This window comes from Pholcus phalangioides, unplaced genomic scaffold (assembly GCF_987345545.1).
Source record: "Pholcus phalangioides strain wild (caught in Gottingen) unplaced genomic scaffold, Ppha-v1.0 ptg000039l_1, whole genome shotgun sequence".
NCBI classification, from domain to species: domain Eukaryota; kingdom Metazoa; phylum Arthropoda; class Arachnida; order Araneae; family Pholcidae; genus Pholcus; species Pholcus phalangioides.
The window spans coordinates 20,796,021-20,822,825 of NW_028301625.1; the positions used below are offsets into that span (position 1 = coordinate 20,796,021).

General features: G+C 34.7%; 1 protein-coding gene across 1 annotated transcript; it reads right to left on the bottom strand.

Annotated features, from left to right (window-relative positions):
- Positions 1-994: 994 nt before the first annotated feature.
- Positions 995-23,587, bottom strand: Mgat3 (beta-1,4-mannosyl-glycoprotein 4-beta-N-acetylglucosaminyltransferase). The gene is made up of 3 exons (XM_089254094.1): positions 23,323-23,587; positions 15,089-15,156; positions 995-5,605 (listed from the first exon to the last, which is right to left on the bottom strand). The coding sequence occupies exons 2-3, from the start codon at positions 15,091-15,093 to the stop codon at positions 4,279-4,281; spliced, it is 1,332 nt and encodes a 443-aa protein (XP_089110220.1). The 5' UTR covers positions 15,094-15,156; positions 23,323-23,587; the 3' UTR covers positions 995-4,278.
- Between the last annotated feature and the right edge of the window lie 3,218 nt (positions 23,588-26,805).

A 26,805-nucleotide genomic window follows, 5' to 3' on the forward strand; every position in this document is an offset into this window, starting at 1 on the left:
ATCGACAAGATACTTGCGAACTCTGCCACAAGATGGTCAGAAATGTTGCGTGTTCAATACCCTCTTTTGTCCTTGCCAGTGCCTTTTCTGATCCAAGGAACAATTGCAAAAACAGTGCATGATGATCAAACAGCACTATTGCTATTGAAGAAAGTCTGCACACCAAATGAACCCCTCTGTGAGAAACATAAAAAAAGCCATTCGGAATCGGCTGTGAACTGTATAAGTAATGGTCCAATTAGTTCTATTATGCAGAAAATGAAGGTGGAGAAAAAAAATTAAATGAGCGTGTTTCTCACTATTTGGAAGCTATGTGTATGGATGAGTACTAGGATGACCAAATAATAAAAAAAAAGAAAAAAATGGACATTTTCATTGATGTTAAGATAATGAATTCACAATTTAAAAACTTCAATGTGGGTTTTTTTGGCAAGCTTGACACAAACATTTTTATTAAAACGATGAAATAGCCAAATATTATAAAAAATTAATGTCCCTTAAAATATGGGTCATAATTATGGTCACACTATGTGTAACTCACAAATATATTTTTTGACACTTATCTACTGCAAGTTAGAATTCTTGTTTTGCCGAGTGAATGTGCACTTTAGGACATCCTGTATATTGAAGAAATTTTCAAAATTTGTTAAGGGTTCTGCGGAATAGCCTCATAATCATCAAAGGATTCCGCGAGAGCTTTCACGTTGAAAACCCCTGCTCTAGAATCCACCTTATACTCGGGTACCACAAACACCATGTTTGGCATGATATCAGTTTAATTTGGATAATAATGTAATAATTACATAACCTATATAAAACTGAACTGGTAAAGTGCAATAAATTTTTTAGCTAATTTATGAACTCTTAATATCTCAGCTTTTATCTTTCATTATGTCTTTTTTAGAGCTTTTTTGTGTCTGCCTATTTTGACCATATTTTGTACCTAAGCTTCCAGGCTCTAATAATAAGGATGATTAATTAACACTTCACAAAATCAGCACATAAACATTTTATTGAAAAGAAGAAAAATAGTCGTTTATATAATCTCTGAATTGAAAAAAAAAAAAATGAAATATATACTTATTTTATTTAAGAATTTCCACACGCAAGTGGGATCGTAATCCATATCATGCATGCTCTTCTTGACAGAATTTTACAACAAATTGGAATGATGTAGTTTTAGCTCCCTGCAAGAAGTTGCCAAAAGTAAAGTTACTGTTTTTCAAATTAAGAAAATGAAAAAAAGATTAGAATTCAGTTGTTTTTTTATTCGTAACTGTATTTCAGCATCTATCAATCTTTTCCCATCTCTTTTTTCTTTTGTGATTCACTAGTCAAACAACCCAGTCACATTCCAAAAAACGTGGCCAAGATAATTAAATTTTCTTTTCACCTAAAGCATCACAAGTAAAAAAAAAAGTGCTAACATATATATTTTTTCTATTTAGACTATATTTCATCCCAACCCAGAAAGGTTAATTTTCCCCACCTTTTAGTTCTATAATTTTCCATATTTCAACACATGAAACATTCTCTTGATTGATGCCAATTACTGAAGTTGGGGAAACTCTGAACAAAGCCTATGATCCATACTTTATCTTGCAAATTACTTCTTCATCCATTATATACAGGGTGCAGAGGCAACAGGACACATGGCATTTTACTGGTGAACTGTTGATCCCGGAGGCATACTTCAGTTAGAAAAAGTATCCAAACAACATGTAATACTCAGATATATTGTTCGTGTTGTATAGTTGATAAAATAAATAAAAAATTAACTTTTTATAGGGACACCCTGTGCTCAAAAACCCATTTAGAAAGTTGATTGATGCGAAAAAAAATGTCCATGTTTCTAAGTACAATATTTGCCGAGATACTTGAATTTGGTAAAAACGGAATGCAGGTAAAACGGTTTATCCGGATTTAATGCTGTTTTGTTCCCAACTTTCCTCCATTTTTTGTATTCAAACATCTTACTTAGAAATGTGGAATTTTTTTGTTGGCATCAATCAACTTTCTAATTGGGTTTTTGAGTACAGGGTGTCCATACAAAAAGTTAAAATTTTTTTAGTAACTATACAACCCCTTGCACCATTGAAAAACATCTGAGTACTGTACATTGTTTGAATACTTTTTCTAATTGTGAGTATGCCTCTACGATCATTGGTTCGCCAGTAAAATTCCAGGCACCTTATATATTTCTCTTCCCCCCCCCCCCCCGCCCCTTATGCCAGAAACATGAATTTTGCAAATTTTCACTTTGGTTTATCAGCTGGTTGTGGATCCTTTATTTTACTACCTACGTTTTTCCAGAAACATGAATGTGTATCCCCTATTGAGATACATGTTACAAAACATTTTAAGAAAATGACATCCATAGAGTAATATGGGTAGAGTGAACATTTTCAAAAACGCCATTTCCCACACAAGTTCTTTTTTTCTTCAAAGAAGCTGCACATTCATGTTTCTGGCATAAGGGGGAACGATATGAGAATTGTATTTTTTTTTAAATGACATGAAGAATGTTTCTTCAAAATTATCCGAAATTATATAAAATTTAATAAAATACACTAAATCTAAATGCAATACATAAAAAATATTAAATTATCTATTTTAACATCACATTGGATGAACATGATGTAAAATATCTGGAAAGGATATTTAAAAACTATTTATCTCCCTTAAATGCCTGGCTTTGCATATGTGCAATGCAGGGTTTGAGCTACGTCGCATTTTTTGCAAAATGTGAAAGAAAATCTTAGAATGCGAAAGAAGTAGTAGCCACTTTCACAAAAATGCGTACAGGAGGAACGAAACGAGAAGACATCCAACCATAAATCATTACCATTGTAGCATTTTGCTAAAGGTTCCCCCCCCCCCAATTTTTGCTTTTTTGCTAAAGGAATTTTTTATCTAGCTTAAACCCGGGTGCAATGGGTCCTTTTAACGTTCATTACTGCAGCTATTTTGAAGATAAGAATTCGGAATCGCCTTTGCATGTAAGGTGTGAGGTCATATTTTTTCCATTTTATATTTTGAATTTGCTGGTAGAAACCCATTCAACAACAACAACTTTGTTTGCTGCACAGCACATGAGACCATGATTTCACTTATTTGAAAAATTTTTTGTTTGTATTTTTTTCCCTATATCTTGAAGTTTGCAAACCAAGTCCCAGTACAATTCAAAATAATAAATGTCATGTATTTAAGGATTAAGAACTACAAAAATTAATCAAACGGTGTGTCCAGTTTATGATAGAGGCAAAAGTTTTTACTTTTTTTTGCTGAGTTTTTTCCCAAATAAAACGAATATCCTTTAATATTTAAATAATGAAGGAAGTTCCATTTTTTAAAATGGGCTTTCCATGTGAATGTTCAACAATTGACCATTTATATAGGACTCAAAAGTAAGCAGATTCTTTTGGGAAGTTAAATAATTTTGCTTCTGAATCTTCAGCTACACCTAAAATACTCATCGGTATATACTATGTTAATTCTTCAAAGAAAAGTACTCAGGTATGGGAATGGGTACTCAGGCATATAATTTATATTCATTCCCAGTTCATGATTTTTGACAAAATATTGCAGGTGTCAATTCAAGTTATTCTTCCTTGTGGTTCAACAATTTTATTGACACATTCATTATAATTTCAGTGGATTAGACTAGTTAATATCCCTTTATTTATTAAAATGATACATCATATACAAACTTCTCATTTGTAGGTAACTACATAAGTACAGAAAAGCTAACAGCAAAGTCATTCATTTTGCAGTGATTGGATGACCTTGGTTAAAATTGGTTTTAATTTTATCACTAATTTGTATAAAGATTAATTCCACTGTGCTTGACCACCTGGTACTCTAGAGAATAGTCCAAGCTAAGGGTTTTCAAACTTTTAACTGTTGCAGCTCACAAAATCTACACAAGCTTGCCTCTGAACTTCCTAAATGTCGACAGGGCTTGCTTTGCATTATTTCTATCACAACAATACTTTTTGAAAAAATATTTAACAGAGTAGTTTAAAATTTTGGAAGTTCTTTGTTTTCCCTATGGCAACTTTTATGCCAGGCGTGCCTCAAAGTTTGACAAATCCTGATCTCATCTACATGTTAAAATAAAAAACTAATTCATTCAAAAACAGTCATTCATTATTGGAAAAAGTATCATTATATTGGGAAAATAAAGAACAACTTGAACATTGCTAACTCAATAAAAAAAAACAATCCAATTTATATCACAGTAAAAAAAATCATGTCCATTTTCTCACAGATCCTTGATTAGACTTCCCTAACATGAGGTGTGAAACCAAATTCTGATTTTGGTATAACTTTAATATCAACATCTGATCCATCAAACCACTTGCCCAATCCCATATATTTTACAAAAGTATTATTGGTAACATTATTATTTACTTGATAATTAGATAAATTAAATGTTTTCATAAAAAAGCTATGCTTTCTAAAAATATTTTTCAGATCTTGTGTTTTAACACACCAATTACATTGCCATCCTGCAGGAGATTCATAAGAACCTATAATCCATGTCCCTAAATTTCTAAAATTCTTTCGAAAATTAGACTCTTTGCTTTCTTGGACAGAACACTTTTTGTTGAAGAAATTTTTCAAATCATAGTCACAAATTCTCGTCAAATATTCAAATGTGCATCCAATTGGCTCGAAAATCATCACATTTTCAGCAAATGAATGATTAGCAATCAATTGCTGGAATTGATAGAGTGAAGGCTTCAGAGTGAATTTAAACTGTTCTGGATAGCCATCATACAATTTGAGAAATATTAATACATCTTTTGATAAAACTGATGAAACATGGGAATATAAAAATAAATCATCAGGACGAAAATCTGCAACACGTTTCCATGCTTCTTTCCATAGATTTTCAAACATATTAATTCCCCATTCTCTGACATTTTCATTAGTTTTACTTTGGTTTCTGATAGTGACAGGCATTATCTTACTTTGAAATTCATGAAGAAAACCATTTTTCAAATTTCTCAATAACAAAGGAGGATTTTCAAAATCTTCTTCTGGAACTATGAAAATGTCAACAGCATGGTATGATTCTTGAATAATAATATCTAATAATTCAAATTCACCCAAAAACAACACAGAACTTATTATACGCCTTGGTTTTTTCCGTCGTCTTATTTCTACACCTTGAGATTGTCCTTCTTGTAGGTAACTAGACTTCCATACTGCCTCTGGTATGCCACAATCCATTCCATACCAGTGCTTAAGGCACTTACATTTTTTCTGAGCCCTGGAGGATTTCAGATCAATACCATTTATAAAACACCATTCATCTGATGTAACTTCTAAATAGAAAGGCAGAACATCTTTTTGATCAGTTAAAGGAATATGAAAAATAGTGATATTGTATAAAGAAAAGTTATTCACATGATAAGTATTTATAGTATTTATAGGTAGAGTTTGAGATGAAATAGACCATAAATCACTGCTTCTTGTGCAAATGAACCATATTATCAAAGCTTTCGTAGCAATGATTCCAAAGATATATCTTTTTCCATGTCTCAGTAATGATAAAGAGATGACGTTCTTGAAATATCCTGGTGTACTTTTACTTGTCCTAAAACAAATTAAATAAAATATATTATTCTAGTGAATATACAGAATACATACTTATATAATAAAAAATATAATAAATGCATCATTGAAAAATATTTTCAAAATGGTACAGAACTTTCACTCATATATTCAGACATGCCAACATTGGCTTAAAGCTCATTAATAGTGATGAACGTTCAGCTTTGCCATGGGGGTAAATAATATAATCATAGTACAATAAAAATCACTCAAAAATTTAATTTTTTAAAATTTTAATTCAAAGTTCATTAAATACAGCACCTCAGTGGCATTGGAACCTAGAGGGCTCAGGCCACATGAGGGCCTCCACCCAGGGCCGTCTTAAGAGCATCATGGGCCCGGGGCCAAGTGATCTTTCTGAGGCCCTACCAGGCAAATTATCGGAAATTTCAACCAGATCTCGTTTTTGTGAGTTCCTTTTCTTTTGAGGCCCGGGTGGGCCCATGCCTTAAGACGGCACTGCCCCAACATTCCAAGGTCACAGAGTCCCTTAATAATTCATGAATATTCAATGTAATCCCAACTTGCATACGTCCTTGTGGGCCATATATATACAGACGTTTAGCAACCCCACAGACCCCCTCCCAGTTTCTTTCCTTTATATCAGAGCTCCTATATATGGCACCTTACGATGGAACATTCTTTCAGATACAAGTTTCACGAGCTCGACCATGGATGCCACCACTATGCAAATGAACCCAGGGGATGTACCACCTTCTGATTCTTAATAAGAATCCGCTTCTTAACTATGGTTTTGATCTTTAGTTAAGAATCGAGAGAGAACTTTGCTACCACATTCTTAACTAAGAATCGTTTTTGTTCCATAGTTAAGAACCAAGGCTACCCACTTCTTAGCTTGATTCTTAGTAAACATTTTTTTTCTTCTATGAGAGATAAAAAAACTTCTATTAAAGAAAGAATTTAAGTTATGGTTCATATTTTAAAAAATGGAAAAAAAAAATTAACAATGCATTTTTATTTCCAAATAAGGAATTCATCAGACTTTTTAAGTTATCAAAAAGTTATCTGAAGGTTGTGTGGGAAAGTTGAAAACAGTGTTAGAGTCTATATACAGCACATATATGTTGATAATAGTGATAAAATATTGGATTATTTCAATAAAGTTTGATAAATTTTGCTACATTTATCACATTTACCAGTGATTATACATAATTCTCAAATTTTCAATCCATAAATATCATGATTGATGAGTCGTAAATACAATTTTTTTCATATTATGGGAACTTGTAGATTTGAAATTTTTTATTAGTTTAAAACTTGAGAGAAAATTGAATTTCGCCCACAAAATATGTAAGATAAAGCTTTAATCGGCCGAAATATAACTGTAAATAAATTAAAAATCATTATTAACCTGCTGCTGCGTTTGTTTTTTTCACATGCTTCAGTGTACGTGAAAAAGCCAGAATTACAGAAGCGATGACAATTTTTAATATTGATGTATTATCTGATTACTATTATTGTTCTTTGACCACGAAGCAGCTATGCAATACATGTACATGACCACGTTCAATTCACCATGACAATTAATTAATTTAAAACATGAAGCATATTATACAAATTATTGTTAGTCTTGTAATGTTAGCTTCACTTACATACATAATGTAAACACAACGATGACTCATTTATCTCATTAACCATGGTTTGACAATTATGCATAATAACCTACAAATGTGATAGATTCACGGTATATGAGCAAAATTTATCAAACTTACCGAAATGGCCGGTGATTATATTTATATAATAACAGCTCTTTATCACTTTCACCATAACATATATAGCATAGCCCCTCTTCATGGAGGGTGGCAGGGATCCATCCCAGTGAACGTGAGATGAATCTTTGATTCGAATCATATCAGATGATTAAGTATGGATATGTTTGTTTTTTACTGCAACATGTTAAAAAAATATTATGTATTTATCATTTCTTCAAAACCGTATTCACATTTGCTAAAATAATCTCCGCCATTTTTTCAGGCTAGCATCGCTCTAAAATTTCTTTTCCTCTCCATCTTGTCAACAACAAGCTGCTGTTAATTTTTAGCTGGACGCTGATTAGCCAATGGCAAAATTCCCCAAAAGGGAAATTTATCGGCCTGTCCATCGTCACGTGACCTTAAGAATAACTTTTAACTTTCACACCGTGGTTGCATTCGGAGCTCGATTCTTAACGTGATTCTTATGTATGAATGATTGGTTATTAAGAATCGGAAGGTGGTACACCCCCAGGTCTGGAACCGCAGCACAGAACCATTCAAAAACCTGTTTTTTGCCCACAGCGTGGGGTGGTTTTGACAGAAAACAGGTTTTTGTGCATTTGGCCATCGAGTTAGAGAGGCACGTTTAGACGTGGCTTTAGAGATTGTCTTCTGTCGGCTCTGAGTTAAGGCAAAACACACTAAACCGACGTGATGTGATTATCACGTCATGTCAGAGACGTTGTGAATTCTGATTCATGGAAATTGTTTGACGCGGGAATTCCACGTCACAGAATTTCCACGAATCAAAATCAATGTCTCTGTCATGGCGTGATAATCACATCACATCAGCGTAGTGTGTTGCGGTTTTTGGTCTTCTCTCAAACTCTCTCACATGCACATACGAATTCATTGTTATGGTAAATCGATGGAATTAAAAAAAATAATGAAAATAAGTAAAACACCGCAAGAAAATCAGATACGATTTTTTTTTAAACATATTTCCGTAGTATTGTGTCCATAGTTTATTGCGGCCATCCGTAGAAACTGCAGACAATCTGTAGCAGTTGGGAACTCTGTATATTTCAGATTCTATTTTTATTTTAAGGTATTTACGCAGTGCGAAGTAGTGAATGATCACCATTTACCACCTCCACTGGCATCATATTTATCCCGAAGATAAGTTGGCAGATGACAAGAAAAAGCATCAACACATATCAATAATACAACATTTGTAAAGAGGAATAACCGAAAAAAATTTTAGAACAGAACTGACAAAATTTGGTTTGTATAATTAACATTTCACATAACACATATTGGTTAAAATATTGTGAATCATAATTTACTTCCAATAAAATGATTATAAGATATAGTTATGACAAAGAAGTGATTATAAAAAAATAATTTTAGAAAAAGTTACATATTTCTTTGAAAAAATTGTTTGTTATATACAGTGAATCCCACTTAAAGCATTTTAAAACAACCAATCATGACAAAACGTAAGTGGGAAACGCTTGAAACTAGAAATCTCTACCAGCATTATAAGACTAGCTATTACCCACGGCTTCACTCGCATGGATTCTGTAATCTAAAAACAATATAACATTTGAACCCCTCATGACCCCCTTGGAGGATGAATTTTCAGAAATCCCATCTTAGTGGGCATCTAAAATTATAATAATAAATATAATACTGACTAAATTTCAGATTCATGGCTTCAGAAATTTCAGCTCAGCGATAATTGCTCCATATAACTTTTTAACCCCCCCCCCCCCCAGGGGGTTAAATTTTGAAAAATTTCTTCTCAGTGAGTCTACATTACAAAATTAAAATACTAACAAAATTTAATATTTATAGCTGCAGCAGTTCGGCTCAGCCTGATTTCTCTATGTTACCTTTGAACCCCCCCTTATGACCCTCTAAGGAATTGAATTTTGAAAGAAAAACCTTAAAGAATCTTTACATCTGCTAATGCTGCTACCCCCCCCCCCCCCTCCCCATTTTCCAAAATTTCAATTATATTCACTGCGGGGAATTTAGACATCTTTTTGACTTGGGCTACCATGCTGCCTTTGAATATCGTATGTTAATTGATGTTGATAAAAAAACCAAGTTTATAAATTTCTCTTCCCAAACTAACATTCACTTTTACCCTAATTTAATTTTCCATAATCACAATTGTACTATTCGTTCTGATTGTAATTGTTCATGTCTCGAACAAGTTACTACAATTAAATACCTTGGCATATACATTGATCACAATCTTAAATGGAAGATTCATGCCAAGTACTTGCAAAAAAGACTACGGCTAGCAATTTTTTAAATTTTACTATTTCAAACCTTACTTGAATCAGTCGTTTTTACTAACTCTTTATTACTCCTTGTTTCACTCACTCCTACTATATTGTCTAACTGTCTGGGGTTCTGACTACCTTTCAACCCTTTACCCTATAATCAGCCTTCATAAGAGAATAATTAGAATCATCACAAATAATTTTACTACACCATTAATACAACTTCATCAACATCTTGGAATACTTACATTACGCCACTTATATTTCTATAAATCCATTCTCCTATTCAAAGGTCAATCTCAAAATAGACTAAATAAACTGAAGAGCCAAAAAAACTGGTACAGGCATGCGTATGCAAATAAAGAGATATGGAACCAATCAGAGTACACTGCTGCGGTCGGCAACGCCTATATAACACAACAAGTGTCTGGCATAGTTGTTAGATCGGTTACTGCTGCTACAATGGCAGGTTGTCGAGATTTAAGTGAGTTTGAACGTGGTGTTATAGTCAGCGCATGAGAGATGGGACATAGCATCTCCGAGGTAGCGATAAAATTTGGATTTTCACGTACGACCATTTCACGAGTGTACCGTGAATATTGGGAATCCGGTAAAAAATTAAATCTACGACATCGCTGCGGCCGGAAAAAGATCATGCAAGAACGGGACCAACGACGACTGACGAGAATCATTAAACGTGACAGACGTGCAACCCTTCTGCAAATTGCTGCAGATTTCAATGCTGAGCCATCAACAAATGTCAGCGTGCGAACCATTCAACGAAACATCAACGATATGGGCTTTCAGAGCAGAAGGCCCACTCGTGTACCCTTGATGACTGCATGACACAAAGCTTTATGTCTCGCCTGGGCCCGACAACACGACATTGGACTGTTGAGGACTGGAAACACGTTGCCTGGTCTGACGAGTCTCGGTTCCAATTGTTTTGAGCTGATGGACGTGTACGGGTATGGAGACAACCTCATGAATCCATGGACCCTACATGTCAACAGGGGACTGCTCAAGCTGGTGCAGGCTCTGTGATGGTATGGGGCGTGTGCAGTTGGCGTGATATGGGACCCCTGATACGTCTAGATATGACTCTGACAGGTGACAGGTACGTAAGCATCCTGTCTGATCACCTACACCCATTCATGTCCATTGTCCAAGTCTGTCGGAATGCACAATTTCAGCAGAACAATGCGACACCCCACAAGTCCAGAATTGCTACAAAGTGGCTCCAGGAACACTCTTCTGATTTTAGACACTTCCGCTGGCCACCAAAATCCCCAGACATGAACATTATTGAACATATCTGGGATGCCTTGCAACGTGCTGTTCAGAAGAGATCTCCACCCCCTCTTACTCCTATGGATTTATGGACAGCCCTGCAGGATTCATGGTGTCAATTACCTCCAGCACTACTTCAGACATTAGTCGAGTCCATGCTACGTCGTGTTGCAGCACTTCTGCATGCTCGCGGGGGCCCTACACGATATTAGGCAGGTTTACCAGTTTTTTTGGCTCTTTAGTGTAATATGTATTCACTTCCGTTATCTCATCCCAAAATTCTACAATACATTACCACTAGAAATCACTCACAATGCTAATTTATCATCCTTTAAAAAATGTGTCAAGCTATACATGTTCTCACTTGTTGGTATAGAAAATTTGTTTTAATATTTTTCTGTTGCTCATGTAATTCTTAAATAACGCTAGTTTAATTTAATTACATGCTGTATCTAGTTGTTTTTGCTTTGATTCCAACATCCAAAAAATATATATTTTTAGATGCAGCATGTGGGGGGGGGGGGAACGGTTTAAATTGCGCTTCTGTGTTGCCATGAATTCTTATTTTAATTCAAATAATTTGAATTTTTTAATTGAATATTTTGTTTTCCATACTAACATTTTTACTAGCATTTACCAGAATGGGTCACTTTTTTGATAGACTCCTTGGTAAATTTCTTTTTCTTTTTTTGTACTTTTATATGATAACAATAAATTTGATTTGAACATTGACAGTTTTATTTTTTTTTGTCCAGCACTTGATATATTTAATTTATATATTTTTTAAAATAACTTTTTCAGTGATTCATTTGAAGAATTAAAATTGTCATTGAGCTTTTATGTCTTGAATCAGACAAATTCTACAAACTTCAATATTTACTGCAGTTAAAAAAAAAATTGTTTTCATTGCCCAAAAAAGTAGCTCAAAAACAAAAACAAAAGTTCAGCTAATTGTTTCTCCAGTTCTGGGAATTTTTGATTTATTTTCAAACCATTAACTGAGAACTGGATGTAGAGTCTCTGACTATTAGGTCTCTCTCTCTCTGTCATTTATGCATTTTTGTAATTGTTTTACAACAAATCTTAGCACCAGTCTGTGGTATGTCCAAGTACTCAGAGATGTGCCACTAATATTTCCGTCAAAAGAAATCTGCAACAAACATTCAATCTGAACTCGATCACATATTCATTTCCCCATATACACTACAGTAAAACTTCTCTAATCCGGGCAACCATAATCTGGACATTTATACCGAGAAATTTTTTTTCTCAACCAACGGGAGTGTGGTGATTTTTCTTTATCTAAATTTTGTTCCAGCTTTTTTTTATTACATTGGCCATTTTCTATCTTTTTTGTACCACATTTTCCAATGCATTATGGGTGTCCACTATAGTTTTCAGGCTCCTAGGAAAGCGAAAACAATGACGGTGTGTCTCTATGAATGTGATTAGTAAGTTTGGTGATAAGAGCTTTTCTTTCTTCATTTCATTTCTGTACAGTTGACCTTAATAGTTTAGAACCTGTCCAGCACTATTATTTTCAGTGATTATTTAATTGAATTTTGAAACATGTCGAAAACGTCATATGATGTGGCAAATACATACTACTACTTAACTGTCCATGCACCTCATACACATTCCTCAGCGGAATTTCTAACGAATTGGTACATGCCAAAACATGTGTGTATACAGGGTATCCTGTAAGTGCTAGCACAACCTTTATCTCATCAAAAGTTTGTCATAGAGGTACGATTCCAATTTAAAAAATGTTCAACAGGTATTCAAAAATTATCCTGTACCAGTTTTGAGAGTAAATGGAAAAACTGTTTTACCCATGTTCAACACTGTTCTTTCCAAAATTTTTTCCGTTTTTTAATTTGAATATTTCTGTGTACTTATAAGCATGGAATTTTTTTTTTGTTGGCATCAGGAGAGACGGGGCAACAACTTTCTAATTGGAAGTTAGAGTACAGAGGGACCGTATAAAAATTTGGATTTTTTTATTTTGTGACACTGTATTTTCACTCCCAAAACTGGTACAGGATAATTTTTCAATGCCTGTTAGGTGGCACTTTTTTATTGCATTTTACATTTTTTCCATGGTTCATATAACATATATACCAGGTTTCAATAGAATACGCCTACCAAAACAGGCGCTACATAGGTCTAAGTAGTTTCAGTATATTGCTCAGACCAATGTGACACCCGTCAGTATACAGACACTACTCCCACCTATGTAACGCTCATTCTGGAAGACATTTCATTGAAACTTGGTATATATGCTATATGGTCCATGGGGAAAAAGGAAAATACAATAAAAAAGTGCCACTTTTTCACTAGGTGGTCAAAAATTGAACTATTTTTTATCACATAAATCTCTCTCCCATGGTCTCATTAGGATATTCTAAAAGTTTGGCTGTATTCGGATAAGCAGTTTTTGAGAAAACTATTCAGAGTATGGGAACTTCAATTATAATCACCCTGTATTTATGTGTGTGTGTGTGCACGCTTTTCGAAGTCGCTCTCCAAATCTCTAAGAAATTGTTAGAATTGGCACTGCTTGAATGACTTTGGATCGGATAAAATTCGAAGTGTTCGTCACAGGCTCGAGAACACTCTGCTTCTTATTTCCAACTCTTTGTAGCAAAGGAGCTGCTGATAAATGATGCAGTGGAAAAATTTCAGTTTAAGAATGTCTGAATACATTTCCCAAAAATTTTTCTGTAAGTCTTGAAGCAAAATTTATATTTTTGCTGGCCATATTCATATTGCAAGCCTGAAGAAACAGATATTTGAACCTTATCTTGAACACCGAAATTTGGTTGAGTGCTATTGAAAAACATTACATTTGAGGATATTGTCCTTTCAACTGGTCAAGCAAATTATCACCTATTGCTCTTATTCTTTCAACAAAAATACATCTCGATATAAAAATATCATCAAATGCTTTCACACATTTTAAAGCAGACATTTTCTGCTTTTATATCATACATTCCTTAACCAAGGAACAGTTACTATAAGGCTTGGAAGGTTTCTAGAATTTATAGCTGATTATATGTAGTGGCTCTCACTGCTGTTTTATTAGATATCTTGAGATAAATTCTTCACACATTTCAATAACAAGATTAAGTTTTTTTAATTACAAAAAAGACTATATTTTTTGGACCTTGTTGGGACATAGTGGGCCGCGAGTTTCACACCCCTGCTCTAGGTGAGTGGACAAAGCGATGTCCAAAGACTTGTCAGTAAATAATCCAGAGAATTACCAAATCCAGCAACCATGGAACTCGCTCTAACCACACGATCAATTGTCTCAAACGGACTACCTGCTTCATGGTGAAAGCTATGGTCTCTTACTCCCATCTAAATTCTTTCATTGAGATCAACCTATATCCAGTGAAATCAACAATGGTCTTTCCGTCATCCATGCTTGCTGGAGGGTCAGCATTATGTCATCTGAGTTAAAGATCCATGAAAAATCGAGGAGTTCAGTAAAACAAGTGACCTGCAATGCCAACTGACCAATGAAAATGCCATGTGGGCATGAATGAATTAATCTGGACTTATGGTGAGAGAATCAATTTAGTTACGAGTAATATATATTAATTTTTTTGGTAAAAATTTGAGATCTAGTTCAAAATGCAAAAGTTTTGATTTTTAAATTGTTTCCAAGGGATTGATCAGTACTGATTATTTATGTTGCAGCACTGCCATTTTCTGCACACGAGGGCTAATTAGACCGGGACCTACAATTTATTGCTGAATGGCAGCCTTTTTTTATACTCACAAAGAGGTTGGGGCACTAACGCCTCGAGGTGAGACTCCCTGCAGTATCAATCTTTTTCTGTGGCCATGTCACCATTTCTGTTGTATCCCTGTAATCAATATTGATTAACTTGAAGTTGTAAATTTAGCATGAATAAACAACTTATGGTTAAAATTAATATTTTATATATTTTTTATTTTGTTGTGTCAATTGGGATACAAAAATAAAACCTGGGAATTGTACTGTATGGTACAGGATGATCATAGTTAAACAATGCAAAATTCAAGGGGGCATGAAAAAACTTTATTATATCCATGTTTATATTATAAGTAGATCCAACTGCAATTTATTTTTCTAATATAATCAAAAGAAAGAGAAAGCACAAATAAATAGTATCTTACTCCATTCAGGACATTAAAAAGTGTTCTTGAACAACCTTAATAAAATCAGTAGTTTCAAATATTGGAACCTAAGATATAAAATGGAAAATTCCACATTAATGAAAATAATTCTAATTGATACTGTTAAGAAATATATAATTTTCATACTCAGAGCCCTAATGTTAATGACATTCACATTTTTCAGTCAGGACATTTTTAGTATTTTCAGGATATTTTTTTTCACTTTCAGAAATTTTTCATAATAAAAATGGTTGAAAAAATGATGTAATAACTAATTGCATTGAGTACTTATGAAAAAATTATGCTTGGATGTCTTGGGAAATAAAACAAGATGCATTGCCCACAAAGAAGAATATGCAGAAACCTGAGATGTAAATCACAGAACAATCAGTGTTGCTGCAAGAGATGGGGGCAATGCTGTGCCAGTGACAAGAGCCGACTGGTCTAATGTATATGCATATATATGAATGGGCATCATCATGCCTCCACCCCACAGCTTTTCATTTCATGTCTATCTCCTCCTATGCAGTAGAACAATGTTTACGAAATTTAGGGAAAGTATAGGAACACAATTATGAGAATTTTTACAGCAGCACATTTCCAGTCAGCTGAGGGTTCCTCACAGAACAATGCAAAAAATTCTGCTTTGGAATACATAGCTTTCATCCCTTCTCTTACAGAGGAAGATTAGCACCAATTTAAAGTAAATTTAGTGTTTAGTAAAAATTTCAAGAACTGGCCATTCGACTAAACAATGAAGAAAGCAACTTTAAAAAGTACTGATCTCATATAGGGGTGGGGGGCACCTTTTTTGCCATTTAAAGGGGTTGATTGGTAACATATCTAACTATACTAAAGGGAAAATCTTCAAATTCATGTCAAATGATTTTGATCTGGAAGATACTGCATGCATTAAAATTTTACAAGCATTGTTCTGTCAGGGCAATATTGAAAAATTTCAACTGGCAATTTAAAAATTTCAACAATAGAAGCACTGAAAGCAATGTTTCTCAACCGCCAGGCTGCGGCCTGGTATGGGTTGAGACATCAATCATACAACAAGAAATTTCTTAGACTAAGGTGAGGTCAGTAAAGCAGAATGTTTTGCATTTGTCGACAATGAGCCCTCGGATAATTACAAATGTTCTGCAGTAAAAATTCTGATGTACAGTCACGTGAGCATTGTGTTGGACTCTCATCCAGGTTTGAACCCTGTTAATACACAGTGGTGTGGTTGGCTGAAACTAGTTTTCTGTGGTTTTCCAACTTTGAAGTGTGAATGTGAGCTGATCTTCCATTTAAAAGTCTCCCAGCAGAGAACAAACAGACATAAAACATGATACTGACATATCATAAAAATTCAAGCATTTACTTCAAGATACAGAAGACAGATGGCAGCATGAGAAAGAACATGAAACAAGCATAATTTTGACAACATAAATATGTTAGGCCACAAATACACTCAGAACTCCCAGTCTGGTATGCATCACCAATTAATTAGAAATTTTGCAGAGGAATGTGTACGAGGGGCGTGTATGGTCAAGTGGTAAAAGTGAAACTTCTGATAATAGTGTTTTCTACACATTTCTTAAAATTCTTCCAGATTGTTCTGTGACGTACGTCACATATTTTGGAATATTCTGCAGGTGAAGTATCTGTAACAACTGTCTCAAAATAGTTGAGAACCACTGGTCCAAATATTTCCTTGTTAAATCATGAGTTTAGCCACCTGGAAGCCATGTGGTTAGCATATCAGTTCAGAACATTCAGCACACAATGTCATTTTTGAACATGACATTGTATAAGAAAAACATTGCACCATAATCTAAATTTATAAGAAAAGAAGGCAGTTCTTACTAGGTACCAATATTTTTGATGGCATTATATTAATTATGATATTATTACATGCCATTCAATTACAGATATTTTGGAGAAAATCTGCTTTACTGTGTTGAAACAGTTATAGGAAAACCAAGATAATTTTAAAGGTCATAAAGGTATCTTGATGGCCTGCGTTTAATCACAGGCAGTGCCAAAGCAGAATATGACAAATTCTGTGATGTACATCGCAGAACAATCAGTGCCACTGCAAAACAATCTAGAAGAATTTTAAGAAAATATGTAAAAAACATTATTATATATGGGGATTTTTTACAGCAGAACATTTTTACTCAGCTGAGGGCTCATTGTAGAACAATACAAAACATTCAGCTTTGGGGACAGGCAGCACTGAAGTGGTTGGCTGAAAATGGTTTTCTATGGTTCTCCAAATATGGGGTGTGAATGTCGCTGACTTTTTTATAAAAAGTCTCTCAACAGCGAGCAGACAAACATGGAAACAAAAATATTATTACAAATTCTGTCTCAATACACCCTCCATTCTCACTTTCAATTTGAAAGTTGGATGACAGCACTTTGAATGCATAACACATGCTTCTCAGACAACCATAAACATGTCAGGGAAACACAAATTCCACACATACAAATACAATAAAACTCGTTTTCGGATTACGTGTAACTTGGTTTATGAGTGTTTTGCAAGACCTGCAAAAACATTAAACAAATTATGACTTGATAAATGAGTGATATCTTGAAGTACAAGCAAATATTTATCAATAATTAATAATCTGAAAAATTAAATCTCACAATACTTGCAGTATGTTAATCAAAGCCTTCTAGCTCACTAGTCTATAATGAGGCTTTGCGTTATCAGCCGTCATATAATCATTGCTAAAAGGCTGACAGTTTGCTTCCTCTTAAGGCCTGTTTACACATGTTGAAGAAGTTGGTAGTCAACTAAATTTTAAGTTGTGAAGTTCTCAAAAAAGTGTCCACAGGTTCAGTGATTTAGTACATGCTCATTGGATAAATTTTATATGAGGCGACAAAACCAACTAGCGCATGCACATAGAGCCTACTCCAAAGGAGGGAGTTTTTTTTTAACTTGTAAGCACTCACAACCAGTGATGTAACTCGTGGGAAATCCAAAATTTGTCCATGTGGGAAATTTCTTAGTATTTGTAGGAAATTCTAAAGGTTCATCAAACAAAAGAATAATTTGAAAATTTTTTCTATAAATTTAGTGCAGTGCTTTTTGTTAATCTTGAATACTTGGCAATGCATTTTAAAAATGGATGACAGCACATTTGTTTTGATTGGGGGAAAATTCCACCCCTAATACCTAAAGTATATACAGTGTGCATAGTAAACAGTTGGCACCATAATTTACTGGCAAACCGTTGATCCTAGAGGCATACTTACAATTAGAAAAAGTATCCAAATAATATGTGGACCTCTGATACATCATTCATATTGCAAGGGGTTGTATAGTTATTAAAATAAAAAAAATTAATTTTTTATATGACACCCTCAACACCAACTCTGGCCATATCCCTATATTGCAATTTACTGCCATTAATGAGATTGTGTTGGAAATAAAGGCGCTGTCTATTGGTGGTCACCTCAAATTCGTTAGGGAATATATCTTATCTATATCTTCGGGTTCGAACCCAGGACCATGAAAGCAACTTCACGATGGTAGAGGAGCATCTTATCACCATGCCACTCGGGCACCTTATATTGCACCCTGTGATCAAAAACCCAAAGTTGTTGTCTTTTCTGAGGCCAACTAAAGAAATTCCATGTTTTTAAGTGCAATATTTTTTGCTGAGATATTTAAATTCAAGAAATGGGGTAAAATTGGGAAAAACCATAAATGAGGGGAGAAAGCATTTTCCATTAGTTTGCTTTTTTTCGAATTTTTCTCCATTTTTTTAGTTCAAATATCTCAGTTAATATTGCACTTAGAAACATGGAATTTCTTTTATTGTCTTCGGGGAAGACAGGGCAACAATTTTCTCTAATTGGGTTTTTGAGCACACAGTGTCCATATCAAAAGTTCATTTTTTTATTTTAATAACTATACAACTTCTTGGAATAGAAATGATGTATCTGAGGTCCACGTGCTATTTGAATACTTTTTCTAATTGGAAGTATGCCTCTAGTATAAACGCAAGGCCGGCGTCAGGCATGAGGCGATGAGGCGGCTGCCTATGGTAGAATGATTACAGGGGCAGCATTTCTTATGACAGGTTTATTATGATGTTTTCAATCCGGGAGATTTATACATCAACAATATTGAAGGGAGAGCTTGAGTGGATCAATAAGCGCAAGTAAATACAATACTTTTCAGAGTTGAAATGTTATTCAACCTTTCGCTATTCAATGCTTAATTCATCTCAACACATCCCCTTTCCTTCCAATAGCAAAAAGTGCCACCTATCTCTATAGAAGCTGGTTTCTAAAAAAAAAAATTTAGGTTCATTCTCTTTTTTGTTAAGGATCTTTGCACCTCTTTAGCAACATTTTTTCAATTGACTTTCCTTTCTTTAGTCGAATCCTCCAAGCACAAGTTTGCTGCGGGGCAGTGCTGTCTTAATGCATGGGACCACCCGGCACGGGACCTCAAAAGAAGAGGGGGCCCCACAAAAATGAGATCTGGTTGAAATTTTCTCAAATTAACAAGGTGGGCCTTAAATCAAAAGGTAGAGAGCTTAACGTTCACACCTCCATGCAGAGAAGTCTTCTAATCTATTGGCCTCTATTTTTTGTTTCCAGCAACTGAAGATTTCACCAATGTGTATCAAACCTCATTGATACTTTGATGGTTTCGTGATAACTGTACCTGATACTAATCTTATCAAGAGATTGTGGACTCAAGCTAAAATAAATAAATCAATAAAAACTTATCAATTGCAAACCGCTATAGGCTCCCCAATAGCAATTCAGGTCTGTGCCGGAGACTCATAAATTCAATGTCTTGATGCATAAAATCTATGGCCAAGGCCAAAGATGGCCACAGTACAATGTGTTTGTATGATATCGGCACACGTTTTCCCCATACTGTCCTAGCAAATACACACATAATTTAGTATTTTTCAGAAATGTCTCATTTTTCTACCAGTATTGCGAAGATCGAATGATTCTAAGTTTGCATACATAATGAGGAAAGACATGAAAACCTAATTGGATCAATAGCCAAATATTCTAATTTTCACAAACAGCTTTCGGGATATTCTAATTTTTTGAAACAAAGAGAAAAAAATAATTAGATATTTTACGACGCATTTAATCTACTCTATGCAAATGTTTTTGCTACCGATATGCTCAAGATATGAAAGCTCATGATAGAAAAGGAAAATGCAAATTACAACTGTACTTGCTCTTCAACCTTGAATTGCGATTTCCAACTTGAACATTTTTAATGAACTGCTCTTGTAAATTTCTGGGGTGTTCTAAATTTTTGAAAAGGATGCATAAATGCGAAAAATTGAAACCAATATTTGTTGAACAATGCCAAATTATGACATCAAAAATGAAAAATGCATGCAAAATTGAAAAAAAATTATATATGCATTTGAAAGTGAGAAAAAATGAAAAAGTATGCATTTGGAATGTTCCAGCAAATAAAAAAAGTGAAAATACGCATATTATAATGCCGAAATATGCATAAAATATAAAAATATGCACCTTAAAAATGTTTTAATATGCCCTAAAGGCTTTGAATATGTAGGAGTATTGAAAAATATATGTATAATTAAAATATATCTATTTAGTGCGGAAATTTCCCTAACAAGAGAAAATACACAGAAAAAATCGTCCATTCAGAAATAAGTCAAAAATATGCTAAAAAAAGAAAAAAAACGCATTTAACAGTGCAAAAATATGAGTTTAAAAATTTCCAGAAATATGCCTTGAAATGAGCAATGGTCAGTGGTGAAATACTTTATTTTAAAAAAATTGAGTTATCTGGTTATTGAGCGAGAAACTGAATGAGGGGAAAAGTCATTGTACTAGAGAATCAGTTTCATATTTTTTATTCTTTTGAAAAATGGCATGGAATCCAGGAAATGACTGAATTCAAATTTAAAAAAAATAGATAACGTGGGCGGCGATAAGCTCCCCCCAGCATCAAAGGTGAAGTCGACTAATGTAATGTATATGTGTGTATATAAATTGACATCTTGCTCCCCCCAGCAATACTGACCGTGCCCCCTTCCCCCAGATTTTCAAGTCTATCTCCGTCTAAGGCAGATAACCTTACCACAAGAGAGATTTCTACACATTTTCTAAGGACGTTTACATTTCTCAACCTTTTTTGGGGATTCCGAATCTTTACAAAAAAAACCAATTATTAATAATATCACAGAGGAGAAAAAACAGAACATTCCATCTTTGTGTCAACCATTTTGACAAAAAAAAAGGTTGCACTTGGCTCAGCACTTATCCAATCCTCTTCTGAGAAAAAGCGTTCACTAGTCCTCTTTTTCATTTTGGATTTATTTTTGTTGCAACATGGTCATTTTGTGCATGGTGATTATCTATTGCACCTACTGTGGGTACTAGAAGAATAGCCAATTTTAAGAAGTCCGATAAAAAAGCTGTTGTATTGGCACACAATTGAAAGCACAACAGGGATGAGATTTTTTTAAACTCAAGCACCAGTTATTTTGCTGTATTTACGAGTCTGGATTTACTGGTTCGCAAGTAAAATGTCATGCACCCTGTATAAGAATATATTAATATAATAACTCCAAGCAAAAACAGCTAAACCCCTTTAGAACGTTGTTCTACAGACAGCTTTTAAAATGACGGCGGAGTACCGAGAGAGAACGACATATTACCAAATAATATTAAACTGTCTAAGAAAGAATTTGAGAAAGACAAAGCGACGCACTAAAGAGGTTTTACGCTAAATAAATAACGCACTCGATAAGTATATATATATATATATATATGTGTGTGTGCGCGCTGTTTCCTCATAATTTCAGTATTTCTTTGACAATGTTGCTAGCTATAGATCATAAGCGGAGATGGACTTGAAGGGCTGGGGGAGATGACACAATGATGACGATGTCGCCAGTACCAGAAATCTTGTCTAGTGTTTCTCGTATTGTATTTCATGCAACTTTTGTCTCGTAAATATCATTATTTTAATTTATTATTACATATTCTAGAGTCTAGGTACCCACACACACACACACACACACACACACACACACACACAGTGACTTATACCCTGATCAGTTTATTTTTTCAAAGAGAGTCCGCATTTAAATTTTTTCATACTAAGAAATATTTATTTATACCATTATTTCTAATATCATTGTTGATTTCTGCTTTTGTTGTTTTCTATAATGGAGATTTTTTTTCGGCGTCAACAGTCAGTTACGGCCTTGACGACTTTTCGTTGACCTGTTTGGCAACGAAAAATAAAGTCTCCAAGAGGATCTGGATTATACTGCATCTGTTCCGGTGAATGAAGATGACATTCAAGAACTAGTGGTAGAACATGGCCAGGAGTTGACCGTAGAACTGATGGATCTCTTTTGCACGCAACAGTTTATGGACGGTTCTCTAGATTAAGGAAATGACAAGCCCCTCAAATGAGATTAAAGACATGTATAGAATGTAAGAATCTGTAAAAAATTTTTTAACCCCCACACCGGCAATCCCGAGATATGTTATCAAACTTTATCTGCTTTATTTTGGTCACCCCAAAATATCTCTGGCTTTTAACTTTCACTGTGGGTGATGCCATGGTGGCGTCAATATTGTTGTTCCAGCTGGCGGTTGATGCTAAAGTGGAGTTAAGGCCAATGTGTTTTTTATGGGACTATAAAATGCTAGTGGTAGGGATACGAGTGGCATGGTGGTAAGATGCTCATCTACCATCGTGAAGGTTGTTGTCAGGGTCCCGGGTTCGAACCCAAGGGAGGAGGATATTGATAAGATATTTTCCCTAACGAACTCAAGGCGACCACCGATAGACAGCGCCTTCACTTCCAACCCATCTCACTAATGGCAGTAAATTGCACTATAGCGATATGGCCAGAGTTGGTGTTTGGTGAAGTAGTGGTAGGGATAGAGCCTTGCTTTTACATTCCGCAGTGAAAATGTGCTTTTATTATTGTGGGACGAATTATCCGAGTTTCCATTTCATATATTTCATTACATCCTATGGGAAAGTTTGATTCGACAAAAAATACAAGCGATTCGGATAGCGAGCATGTTTCCGGAACGAATTAAGCTCGTTAACCGAAGTACCACTAATATAAAATTTTTGAAATCAGTATTTGTGTAAATACACGTGTAATTAATTCCCAATCACTATTAGTTCCATAGTACATCTGAACTACGAATTCTACAAATTCAAAAAAAAATTCATTTAATACCTGCATTGAAGTGATGTGATCAATTTAAAAGTTTCTGCATACATAGTTGTACATTTTTCAATCAAAAACAAACCAATTGGTATCTGTTGACTAGCTTATTAGAAACTTTTAGCAATATGAAGAAACAGGGAAGTCGTTTTACAACCAAGTTTTTGTTCAACAGATAAATAAATATAATGTGATTTATTGTCTCCAAGAAAACACAAGCTTGTCCCAGCTGGATAGCTCAAGGTTTTATAATGTAAACAAATATAAAAACTGAATCATGTTTTTTGAAAATGAATGTTGTCTCTTTCCTGAGAGTTACGTTAACCGAGAGAACTGCTTAGTTTTCAACATATGATAACAGTGATGACCATACCACCCGTACAGATACAGATACAGATAGATTAACGTCCTCTATGCCTGCTAAGGGCTTTAGGACAGCTTTAGTTCAAAACGTCAGAGTGCAATCTTGTAAAAAAACATTTGCAAAGATGAACAGGAACAACAGAACTGTGGGGAACAAAGTACAATGAAGAAACAGTCTTAGCAAAAAAAAAAAAACAACAAAACAAACAAACTGGTAGATGATGCAAAGAAAAAAAAAAACCACAAAAATCTCAGCTTCTAGAAAAATGAAAGCAGCCAATGTTAAAAACGGTTACATTTTCCCATGAAAATTTCAAATTCCTTGATCAAAGTGCTCGGAGTCACTTCAATGAGTGTGTGCCAGTCAGATATCTGATTATTCCCAAGGCCTACATTCTGCAGAAAGCATTCCCTAAAAATTGACCATTTAGGACACGTAAATAAGAAATGATTGTTAGATTCACAATTGTTGCCACAGATACAGATAGGTGAACTTATTTGATGAATTCTGTGAAGGTAACCATTGGTAGGTGCTCTGTTGGTCATGAGACGATAAAAGAGTGATTCAAACTTGCGGCTAGTAAAATAGGGCGAAAATTTTTTAACAGCATCGAAGAAACGATCTGCAACTGGATAAAGGGGTTGATTACAAAAATATTGATGAATTGATGATTGCCAATTTTTGTGTGAAAGATTAATCACATCCTCGAAGTAAGCATATGTAGGGAAAACTGGATTTTCGGAATCAACTGCTGTACGTGCTAGATGATCTGCAAGCTCATTGTAGAAGACCCCCTTGTGGCCTGGACACCAAACTAATGAGATTCTTGTCGCCCGCAATGATGCTAAATATAAGGCATAAAAAGTTGCTAAAACCACGGAATGTGATTTTGGGTTGGTGTTGGCGATTGCTTGAATAGCTGATTTGCTATCGGATAAAATTATGTAGTTTTCATTACTGACAATGAATTTTAGTGCTGCGATCATTATTGCAACACATTCTCCAGTGAAGACAGATGAGCAATCATGGAGCGCTGCTTGAAATGAATTACGAGTTTTTGCACAGAAAATTCCAATAGAGGTATGAGCTCCTTTTGAGGCATCTGTAGCTATAATAGTAGAACAAGACCAGAATTTTTGTTCATGTTCATAAAAAAGTTGCTTTGTGAGGAGATCATTTGATGATGTTTGAAATGGAAGAGAACTGGTTGTGAAATCAATATTGGTGATAAGCCAAGGAGGATTCGCAAAAAACAGAGGTTGAAGAGGAATAAGTAAATTGTTGTCCTTGATGAATTGAATAATAGAAGGATCCAAAATTTTAGTATGTAAGCCTTGACGGTCAAAACTGAAATTAGAACAGATATGTTTGAACACAGAGCTGTAATGGGAAGCTCTTGCTTTGATAATATGATTAGTAGCATTTTTTAACAAAAACAGTGAAAATGGAGGTTTTCCACAGATGCTGAGTAACAGAGGAATCGGTGTTGAGATTGGAAGACCAGTAGCAATGCGAAGAGATTGGTGATAGATAGCAGAACACTTTTGAATATTTTTCTTGGAGCTATTATGCCACAAGAATGAACTGTAATTCATAAAGCTTGAAGTAATGTTAGAACAGATAGCCAAAAGTTTATGCCCTTTAGCTCCACGAAGCCTGCCTGCAATCAACTTCATGATATTACAAATGTTAATGGCTTTTTTGGAAATGTGATTGATCTGGGGGCTCCAACTCAGCTTTTGATCCCAAATAACTCCAAGAATCTTGATATTTTCCTCGTAATTTATCTGAGCACCGTTGATTTGGATATTTGGGAGAAAAGGAACATTTTTTTTCGTAAAAATGCTGTAACTGCATTTTTCAGTAGACAGAACAAATCCCCACTGATCCATCCAATTTGAAACAAGGTTTAAGGCAGAATTCAATTCGTCTGTAACGACATTCAAGTCTGATTTACTGATCCAAAGAAAAATGTCATCAGCATAAATGAAGGGATGAATGGAGTTGGGAAGGTGAGAAAGAATGTCAGAAATATAAATATTAAATAGCCATGGAGAAGTAACACATCCTTGAGGCAATCCCCTTTTTAAGTCAATCCAATCTGACTGATGGTTTCTCCAACTAATGATGCATCTTCTGTCCATCAAAAAATTCTCCATCCATTTAACGAAAGTACCATGAAACCCAAAAGATTTGAGCTTGTATAAAAGAGCAGAATAGATGACAGAGTCATAGGCGCCTTTAATATCAAGAGAAACAATGACGCCAAATTCTTTGAGCCTGAAAGTATTAGAAATAAAGCATTTTAAGTCATTAAGAAGGTTTTCAGATCCAGAACGTGGTTTAAAGGCATAAATGTTCGCTGGGAAGAGTTTGTATTTTAATGAGATCCAGTTGAGTCTGTACAGAATTATTCGTTCCAAAATCTTCAGTTTTACGTTTGTTAATGTCAGTGGACGATAAGACTTAGGACAACTTGGGTTTTTATTAGGTTTGAGTAAAAAAATTACTTTTCCATACTTCCAATCCACTGGAATAGTTCCAGAGAGCCAAATTTTGTTGTATTCAGCACACAAAAGATGAATTTGATAGTCAGGAATTAAAGAGTATGATTTAGCGTTGATACCATCAGGACCTGGCGATGTGTTTGGAGTACGACGAATTGCAGATTTGAGCTCTCCAATGGTAATCGGAACATTCATCAAACTAGAGAAGTCTTGATGGGGGCCACTGAAACAGTCAAAGACCTTGTGAGTGTAATTATTTATAAGAGATGACTGGAGAAGATTTAGCTGATCCATAGGGTCCACCACTTCTAAATTGTTGACCTGGAACACAAGATGACGATCCACTTGGAGTTTAGACTGGATGAGTTTGAGTTTTCTAAGAATTGTAAAAATCTTAGGATAAGTGGCATGAATAAAAATATTTTCTGACATAAATTCCCTTTTTCGGAGGTTGAGCTCCTTCTTGAATTTTGCATTATTTTTCTTAAAGATGATCCAACACGGAGGACAAGGGCATCTCAGATATTGTCTGAATGACCTTTTCTTGCAGATGAGCAATGATCTTAAGGATGAATCAAAATACTCATTATACTGGTGAGGATGTGATTGCACCTTTTTTGTAGC